The sequence below is a fragment of the Lolium perenne genome, chromosome 4, assembly GCF_019359855.2.
Source record: "Lolium perenne isolate Kyuss_39 chromosome 4, Kyuss_2.0, whole genome shotgun sequence".
NCBI classification, from domain to species: Eukaryota; Viridiplantae; Streptophyta; class Magnoliopsida; order Poales; family Poaceae; genus Lolium; species Lolium perenne.
In genome coordinates this window covers 120,123,450-120,133,124 of record NC_067247.2, presented here as the reverse complement: position 1 = coordinate 120,133,124, position 9,675 = coordinate 120,123,450, and the positions used below count along the sequence as shown (strand labels likewise).

Below are 9,675 nucleotides of genomic sequence, written 5' to 3'. Positions count from 1 at the left end.
AGATGTTGTATAATTTTAGAAAGTAGTCTGATGAAGTACAATCAAAAAGTATCTTGTATCAAATAAATCGGTGATCCCAAATAAGAACAATCCAAGTTTTCATGTTGACAAAAAACCTGGAAAAGATAAACAAAACCATTATTCGGTATGTACTGCCTTCTAATTGATTTACCTTGAATATTACCAAGGCAACATCAACACAACTTAATTCTTTGCTTCTTTATTTTGAAGATTGCATGCAGAGGTGCAGTCCCTCTTCGCGCAAAGTAAACCTGAAGATTACTGATTGTGCATATACTCATGTATGTAACCAGGTGGTCAAATCAGATATGTCCTCACTGAGGTGCTGCATGATTGAATAGATGCAGGCAAAGATAATTTTGATATAATGGCCAAGCGAAATGTTCTCTGCACCAATGAAAATGACATACCTATTGCACACATCATGTAGACGTAGAAGACGATGAGGTACATCATGCAGGAGCAGCTCTGTAATTAGTGGCCTAACTTGCTAACCAAGCACCTCAAATATCATACAAAAATCTAAAAATCCTACAACATCAAGTGAAACTGCCATACAGTCAGATAGAGATTTCTGACATGGAGGAGATATCGAGACCTATCGGTATGAAGAGGTTAAACCTGTCAACAGAAATGGAAATAAAAACTAAAATGGGATAACCTACAAATGAGAGAAATCTCAAACAAATTAAATAAGGAGGGAAGAGTGGGGAGCTCGTACCTTTCTATGTAGGTGATGATGCGCTATGTCAATACACGGGACACTGTTACCCAAGAACGTAATCCAGGATTCATTTAATTCAGTTCCGATTCCTAATGCATACGTAATTATATAAAAGAGCTGAACTAAATACTTGTTAGAATGATAACTATTGGCAAAATTCAAGCCTTTGGAGGTCCTAAATTTAGTGGTAGGAAAAAACAAACGTGGAAGCGATGACCAGTAATTTTCTATTTCTACTTTTTCCAAATGAACCAAGTATAAGAAATCGCCCATTGGAGTAGACTGATCCTAGCACTTTAGCAGGAAATTCTGCATCATGAATAACTATATTTAGTTACGGTAGCATACGGAACACCAGATGTGCTTGAATTGCACATGGGACAAAAGATCGTAAAAAATGAATAGAATGAATATGTAGCAATTTACCCCTGGTTGCATATATGATTGATAGATAGAGATCCCATCTGCAACAAAAAAGTAGAACGTCACGGTTTTTCAGCAGCAACATCCAACATGCTGGTTTCATATCATCAGGATTACTCTGTACCCGAGAAGAGGGAAGAAGAACTCTGGCCAGCTTCAGAGTGAGGGCAGATGGTGGAGTACATGGCTTTTATATCACCTGCAATCCGCTCCCGCGTGATGAACTCCAGTATCCAGAGGCTGACCAGGATCGGTGTGTCCGGTTCAGGAAGGCATGAATCCATGCTAGCAGTAGATGGTGTGGCCTTGTGGGAGGCTAGAGGATGGAGGAGTCGTCGTGTATATATTTATTGGAGTCGGCCGACGGGATCAACGCGAGGAGGAAAGCCTACCTCGCAGTGCATATATTGATTAGTGAACAGTCTGGAGCAGATACGATGAGCAAGGAGGAGAGCAAAAGGCGTTTTCCTGTTAGTGGAATTGGAGAGATTGAAACAGGTACGACTCAAGTAAATTGTATGCGGAAGTGGAGACGAAACAGAGTCAGGAAATCAATGTAGTATGGAGGTGGAAGGACGGATGGAATAATGCTCGTACTAATATTTTAAACTTGATTTGTTTATAGGTAAAAAAGAAAAGAAAAAACTTGATGATGTGGCATGCTTGCATGTTGAGAGAAATCAACTTAGTGGGTTGCTCCTATTTAGATATTATAGATTAGTGGAGATGTATCCATGCATCCACCTTTAACCCGATATCCTCATGTGTTTTGCGTACCACAACACCGTAAGTACTAGCTCACGAACTCGTGCACAACACCGTTCACCTCGATCATGCTACACCCGGGCACTTTGGCCACCCCCTCCTCCCTCATCTTCCCCCTAACGCCCAAGCCGGTGCCGACCTCGCCGTCCCGTGCCAACACACTTGCGGCGAGCACATACGCGCCGCTGTCCCGTGGATCGCATTCCACGGCTTCCCGTGCCGCACGCGCCCCCGCCTCGGCGTCGCCGTGCAAGCGGCATCCGGAGAGCAGGGCACCCCAAATGGCCGCGTCCGGCTTCATCGGCATGGCCCGGATCACGTCCTCGGCCTCCCGGAGCCTTCCGGCCCGGGCGAGCGCGTCGACGAGGCAACCGTAGTGTTCGATCCCCGGCGTAACGCCGTACTCGCTCGCCATTGACGCAAACAGAGCCTTCGCCTCGTCGGCCATGCCGGAGTGGCCGTACGCCATCAAGATCGCGATGAAGGTGACGTTGTCAGCTCTCAGGCCGTACGTTTCCAGCTCGGAGAACAAGGCGGCAGCTTCTTGGTACTGCCCGTGCACCGCCAGCCCAAGCATCATGGCGTTCCAGGACGACAGCACGGCGAAACCCTTTGACCTCGAGGCGTCGAACACCTGGCGCGCCTGGCGTATCGAGCCACACTTGCAGTACATGTCAACCAGGGCGGTGACCACGAGCGCGTTCACGGCGACGCCGCGCCTGTCGATGTACGCGTGCACCCACGCGCCCTGCTCCAGCGCGCCCAGGCTGGCGCAGCAGCCGAGGACGCTGACGAGCACGTTGGCGTTCGGCTCCACGCCGTCCGCCTGCATCGCCGAGAAGAGGTCGACGGCGTCCTGGCACCTGGCGGCGCGGGAGTACGCGCTCACCATGGCGCTCCACGTCGCCACGGTCCTCGCCGGCATGCCGTCGAACACCGCCCGCGCCTCGTCGACGCGCCCGGCCCTCGCGAGCGCCACGATCGCGCTGTTGCACGCCACGGCGTCGAACTCCTGGCACTGCCCGAAGAGCGCCAGCGCCTCGTCGGCCCGACCGCAGGACGCGTACATGGCGATCATGGAGTTGCGCGTGTACGCGTCCCCGGCGAGGCCGAGCTTCAGCACCATGCCGTGGAGCGCCGCGCCATCGTCGGCGCGGCCGAGGCGCGCGTATGCCGCGAACAGCGACGGGAACGTGCGACGCTCCGGTGGCGTGGGAGATCGGAGCATGTCGAGGAACAGCGCCACTGCAGCGTCCGGGCCGGGACCGTCGGACAGCGCCCTTATGGCGGTGTTCCACATGAATGAGTTGGGCTTCCGATGGTACCTGACAAGGCGCGCGGCGTAGGCGGCATCGCGTCCTTCGCCGGCGCAGAAGGCGACGGCGCGGCTGGCCGCAATGGGGTCTTTGGCAAGGCCGGACTTCACGAGCGCGGCGTGGAGCTGCCGGAGGTGGGCCATGGTGGCGCATTGCGTGTGGAGGAGGGTGAGGGCCGGGTGGGAGGCAAGAAACGAGGAGATGGACGAGGATGAAGGGAGGAGAGGTGATGTGGTAGAGGAGGGAGACGAGCAAGCTTGTGCGGGCAATGGCGCCATTGCCATCCTCTGTTGTTCTCTGGTAATTGCTCGGGTTTTTTGCCTGTGAAGGTGGTGATTTGTGTGTGCCACTGCCATGCCATGGATTTCTTCGGATAAGGTGCCCCCTCACTTGTGGCCTATCAGGGTAAGTCTAGGATTATTGGAACAGAATTCTCTAGTGTTATTTTCTGGTAATTGGCTGGGCCAAATTTAGTTTGGGCTTTCTAGGCAAGTCTGGCCAGGCTCCAGTGGGTTGTTCTAAAATAAAATTCAAGTGATAGATACAAATATTGCTCATGTTGCAATCAGACTCACATACATTCCAAATGTCTAGCCTATAAAAAGAGCAAATGTTCCTTGACATCCATGATTTTTTTGTCACTAACTCATAATAAGAGAGAAAAAATAACTGAAGTCAATTTTCCCTGTCACAATTATTTCTAAGTGTTCAACAACATGATGTGATAGCTAAACGAAAATGAATGCTCTGGCTACACATTCTTGAGCTAAGATCTCATACTTAACCAACAACAGAAATATAGCAATGCACAGGAATCTAATAGTAAGAGTTTATTGTACTAGCACAAACTTGTAGTCAGTCCTCAATGTTGCTTATGTATCCCACAGTTCCCTTCTCATACCACTCCTTCAACAGAGATTGTTCAAGGAACTCATTCAGAGGAAAGAGTCGTTTCGTCACCTGAGATAAAGGCCCCTTCATGCTAGCGTGACGGAAAACAATTACACTTCAAAGTTACGATAGCTGCTTGCTTTTTGGTGTAACTCTGAGTTACTTGGCAATGATCACAAAAACCAGCATTTGCATCTACGCAGGTCTTGCGGACCTTCAAACCACCTATCCCAAGACTGGTAAGCAGCTCCAGTAGTTCTGTGCTAACAGAAAAGAGAAGTTGTAAGATTATGAATAGATATATTTAGACAAATAATATGATATTTCCATGCTTATTACACTGGAAGTAGAGGGTCTGCTTTGCGTTCAATTGTTACCAGAAACCTGACAAAAGGTTAACGATACAGTCAATCTCCATTTATCAACAATACACACTATACGTGCTTTTCAAGAACCAAAACCATAGAGTAATAATCCAATTGTTTGAGTTTTTTCTGACACATACTCTTGCAATGCTGCCGATACCTTATCCGTTTTATCTAGCTCTTCAAGTTCCTCCTGCATGTAGCCCAGTTGAGCAAATTAGCAATTTGGCAGAATATAGGAGAGGGGTTTTTTGTTAAGAAAATAAAACCCCACCAGTGGTAAATTTAAGAAAAAAATACTCTGTTCCAGATCTAGTGATAATGAAGTCCAGAACATAAAGTGAAGATATATAGTAAAGTCTATCACTAGCAACACTATTATGTAATTTATATGATTTTATCTTTAAAACTGTGACATATTTTTCAGGCCATACATGTGCGGCTAATGTATCAGCTAGAGCACAGTGTTCAAAATAAACTTGTCAAGTGAAGTATCACCAATGCTCAGTTATTTGCACACAAAGATGGTGACAACCAAGTCGAATTTTGAGTACTCCATTGTTATCACTATTTCAGAGGACAACCATACCAGCATAAAACAACCAATTGTTTAAAGTTTTAACTGACATAATTTTTTTGTTAAGACTTAACAATCAAAATAGGTAGTACTGCTTGATTAACAATCTTGGGTTCAAACGACTGAATCCGACAGTATTATTAATTGCCGTTACTAATTTGTAAACTCTCATAAATCTTTACTAGTTTCACTCACTAGGTAGTACATACACGACTAACTCAGTTAAGTAGGGTAAGCTAAACACTACAAAGGATAATATAACTGTTTATACTATGGTAGTATGCCGGCAACATGATTTACCACCAAATACTCCACTGTTATTACCCATATCCTCTTCGAAGTTTGAACTTGTAAGAATACTTCCCAAAAGGAAGTACAAGGGATTTAGCTAAAGGGGCTGAACCTATCTAGCATTAGCAAGGCTATGCTCGTTGTCCCCGAAATCTAGACTATCCAAAAGGAGAGTACACGATGATGTTCATCTGGCTTCCAATTGTAAGAATTTTAAGATAAGAGCATATAGATTGATAAGGAAATTCAAATAATTCATCATTAGTTATAGCTTGAAATGTCTGATACTAAACGTTTGTAGTTGTGGTCTTGAAGATAGTTCGGTAAAGAAACTGTGTGCAATGTAGAAACACAATTGATTAGAAGTAGGTTAATAACTCAAAAGACATAGGAAATGTTTCTCTAGCTGTTCATATAGGATCTTCATATTCGGCTAGCGGTGGCATCACCATGTTCTTGCGTGTTGCAACTGGTATGCGGTACAAAAGAAATCGAAACAACCTCCATACTACAAAAGCTAAATAACTAGCCAAGTTGGTGCTCCGTAACTTGTGATTAAGAACTGCTGTAGTGCGTTGTCAGTGGAATAATTCATATCCAAGTTTACATTCATACTTTCAAATAGCCCTAGTTAAGCAGTTTCCAAGGTTTACGAGCCACACGAGCACACATTCTTGAAGTTTTGCCAAAACTTATGACTATCCAGGATAAGATGCTAAGGCATCAACTGAAAATGCTTTATTACTGGTCAGGTTTAATTTTTATATAATAAGATATAGTACTTCAGAAGAAAAAAAAAGTCTTCTGTTTCGATAACCACATTGATCCAGCATCGATTTCTCCTTCAAATGACTCGGAAAGATTGGATCTAACAATGGCACGAATTAGAAAACCTTGTTTCCCATGCAAAAGGTCCCCCAGCAGCAGTGCTTGACCATGTGCATTACTAGTTAATTAATTCTCCAGTAGTACACTGTGCTCAATCATTTGATGCAGGCAGAATTTTGGTTTTGTTCTTTCAGGAAAGAAACTGGAAACCCCCCTAATAAACTACAGATAGCCAGATCTGTACATTTTGTACCCCTCATCAGAGAAAAGGCCCACAAAATAGTACGGAATTAAATCTTTGCCGCAAGAAATTGATCTGTGGAGCAGGTGCGCATGACGACTGGGGAGCAGAGCGAAGCACACCGAATATGCACATGTGCTTGACCGCTTTCCCTCCAACCACCCCGCCGGCGGCCCACGCCCTACCTATGGGACAAAGAAAGTGCAGACGACGGATGACGACGCAAGAACCTGGGAGGTCAGCAATGACATAGGCTCTTGGTATAGAAGTAGGAGAAAGCATGGGAATCGAAGAAATTACTGCAAACTACTCCCCCATTCCATAATTCTTAGAACACTGGGTTTACATTGTTAGAACATTGGGTTGAAAAGGTTTCGCCCATTTGGAACTTGATGAAGGGGGGAATGCTGAGTTTGCCAGGAGACTTCTTCTCTATTTTAACTTTTTATTAAGTAAGAAACATTATTGGAGGCAACAAGAACTTGTCAAAGTAATTTTCAGAGAGAACTAAGATAACAAAAGAATCACAGCAGCTGGCATAGGCGGACCTCGAGGAAGCGTGCTTCTTGCTCGAGCTTCTTGAGCTCGGCCTGGATCCGGTGCCGGCCCCTCATGTCCCCCGCTTCCCCTCCACCAACGCCGCCGCCGCCACCACCGCCGGGCGCCTGCATCGCCGGTTGCGAGAGGAACTCGGCTCCGTGCAGTTAGACGGCGCGCGATCCGGTGGGGCGGCACGCGCACTCCGGAGGAAGGAAGATGCTTGTGCGTGGGTTGCGCTGCGGAGCGAAGAAGTGGTGTCACGGGTACGGACGGCGGAAAGGTTCTTTCTTTTTCGTTTTCGAAAAGGTTCCTTGCTTTGTGACGACGATGGAGGATGTGGGTTTGGTCAAACTACACTTGAACCTCCTCCCGCCGGCCCGACTACAGTACATTACAAAGACAAGTGGTGTTCTCGTGCAGTTTTAAGTTTTAACGCATGATGCCAAAACAGACCAGGGATGCAATACGAGAACGTATATACTCTTGCAGTACAACCTATTGCTGGCTCTTTTCTTTTTTGTTTTGTGTCTCCATGACCATGACCATGATGATTGGCCTACTTGTCGGATCTGGAGACTTCACCGTTTTCCAAGTAATCACGGGAACGACATGGTGGACATGGTAAATGTTACGAAATCGTTTGGAATTAGTGTATTTCTCAAGAACCGGCTTTTGTATGGCTAGATCTGATGGGGTGATGGTTGCAACTCCATCCGAAGGTGTCGTTGGTAGGCGATAGACGGCACCAGCCTAGACGTCGGTGTATGGGCGGTTCCTAGAACTGGCTTTTGTCACACGTGTCATGGTGTGTGACACTTGGGTGGGTACCTGCGGCAGCGATGTTGCCCATATATGGTTCCCTCTGGCTATGTCTTGGGGAGGGTTCTTGGTGGATGGAGTGGGTGGACTATGTATGTTATGGCATCAAAGAGAGGGTCATAGCTGGTGATGGGGAGTCGGCCATGGGGTGCTTGTTATGGTGTTCATGGGTGGAGCCTGCCGTTCGGGTGCTCGCTGATTGTCATGGTCATGAGGGTGGCTGGCGATTAGAGTTTAGTGGTGGTGGTGGGGTAGTCTGGCAGTACCACATTTCGGATGCGGAAAATGTTTGCCACAGTGAAAACTTGTATGGTTCTTGCCAGGCCGACTCGGGTGGCATCCATGGGTGTCATGCCTTACTAAAGACAATGTCGCGCAATTCTTTGCCTCTGACATTCTCTGGGTGAAAACCATGATCCTTGGGATCGAGTGGTGGATGCGCTCTAGTGTATTTTTTTTAAACCTTCTACTGTAGGGTAAAAAAAGCCCCACAGCCCCACCTTCATTAAAGAAACAAGAAATACAACTAAAAGACCTAAAAGAAAACTAGTAAACTAAAACAACATGAAAAAAGAGCAAAAATAAAACCCTGTACACATCATCAAGCAAGGAGCTTAATGAAGAGAAGCTATCCAAACTAAAAGTTTATTCTTCCTGTCTGGCTTAAACCTATGTGCAAGCAGAGAGATGTCATGAACAAAATTGCTCTTCCAGGTTACGAATCTTGGCAGTACTTGATCAAACACTCTAGCATTCCAACTCTTCCAAATATGCCAGCAAGCAAGTGTTGTCACTTCAGTGAAGAAGACATGACTGAAACTCCTTCTGGCAATCTCCGCGGACTGAACCATACTACAACCTGTACCAGTTGATTTGCAAATAGTTCCAAATTCGGCTGCTAAAGTTATAGTTAGAAAAGAGATGATCTCTGTCCTCTCTATCTCCTGTTGAACAAATCACACAATCATAATTATCTGTGACATGCCAATGCCTGCGCTGCAACATGTCCTTAGTGTTCAATCTATCACTTAACAGCAACCAAGCAAACACTTTGATTTTCATGGTGCACCTACTCTTCCACATCCATAGATACTGTGGCTGCACCTGTATATGATCAAACAAAGAAAGATAATATTTGTGTGGTTTATAATCCCCATAAGCACATTTCCATTCATCACTCCCTTCCTGTAACAAATCCATCTCCCCCATCCATCCCCGCAGGATCAAAAATTCATCATATGCCTGGCTAGACAGAGGTAGGTGAAACTCTTCAGTTATATCCAGTAACAAAACCATTTCTCTGACCGAAATCTTTGCATCCTTGACAAATGAGAAAAGTCGAGGAAATCTCTGCTGCAAAGGTGTTCTTGAGTTACCAACATCCCATTCATTAGCCCAAAAAAGAACTGTCTCTCCACTCCGGACATCAGGCTTGGCAACAGCACGAAAATCATCCATTAATTTGGCAACATCTCTCCACCAATAAGACCCACATAGCTTAGCTGTATGAGGCACATCCAAAGAATAATAACTGTCCCAAATCAGTTTTACCCACGGAATGTCCATCCTTTTTTTATAGAACTTATGCAAGAACTTGAGCAACAAAGCATCATTTTTTTTTCTGAAAATCAATAATACCCAAGCCCCCCTTCATTCTTGGTTTGCAAATCATGTCCCAAGCTGCCAAGGACTATTTCGATGTTTCATGATTGTCCCTCCAAAAGCACTGCCTAATTATTCTGTTCAACTGCTTTATAATACCAGGAGGTATATGTATAGTGCATAACATATGCAATGGAATAGAGGAAAAAGCTGAAACCACTAGCTGAAGTCTAGCTCCTTGTGACAAAAAGAAAGATGTAGCAGTGAGTCTT

At 45.6% G+C, this 9,675-nt stretch overlaps 2 protein-coding genes across 2 annotated transcripts; both read right to left on the bottom strand.

Annotated features, from left to right (window-relative positions):
• Positions 1–1,902: 1,902 nt before the first annotated feature.
• Positions 1,903–3,610, bottom strand: LOC127293751 (pentatricopeptide repeat-containing protein At2g42920, chloroplastic-like). Its single transcript, XM_051323394.2, has one exon. It carries the CDS (start codon positions 3,603–3,605, stop codon positions 1,962–1,964), a length of 1,644 nt encoding a protein of 547 aa, XP_051179354.1. The 5' UTR covers positions 3,606–3,610; the 3' UTR covers positions 1,903–1,961.
• A 298-nt stretch (positions 3,611–3,908) lies between these two features.
• Positions 3,909–7,208, bottom strand: LOC127293750 (guanine nucleotide-binding protein subunit gamma 1). The gene is made up of 4 exons (XM_051323393.2): positions 6,991–7,208; positions 4,646–4,698; positions 4,480–4,524; positions 3,909–4,398 (listed from the first exon to the last, which is right to left on the bottom strand). Exons 1-4 carry the CDS (start codon positions 7,111–7,113, stop codon positions 4,314–4,316), a joined length of 306 nt encoding a protein of 101 aa, XP_051179353.1. The 5' UTR covers positions 7,114–7,208; the 3' UTR covers positions 3,909–4,313.
• Positions 7,209–9,675: the final 2,467 nt, after the last annotated feature.

What these genes read in the sequence shown, in the direction of transcription:
- LOC127293751 (XM_051323394.2), bottom strand. Translation starts at nt 3,605, where the DNA reads ATGGCAGTGGCACACACAAATCACCACCTTCACAGGCAAAAAACCCGA.
- LOC127293750 (XM_051323393.2), bottom strand. Translation starts at nt 7,113, where the DNA reads ATGCAGGCGCCCGGCGGTGGTGGCGGCGGCGGCGTTGGTGGAGGGGAA. An exon ending in AAGAAGCACGCTTCCTCGAG is followed by an intron (nt 4,699 to 6,990) that starts GTCCGCCTATGC and finishes GGCTACATGCAG; the next exon opens with GAGGAACTTGAAGAGCTAGA. An exon ending in GTATCGGCAGCATTGCAAGA is followed by an intron (nt 4,525 to 4,645) that starts GTATGTGTCAGA and finishes ACCTTTTGTCAG; the next exon opens with GTTTCTGGTAACAATTGAAC.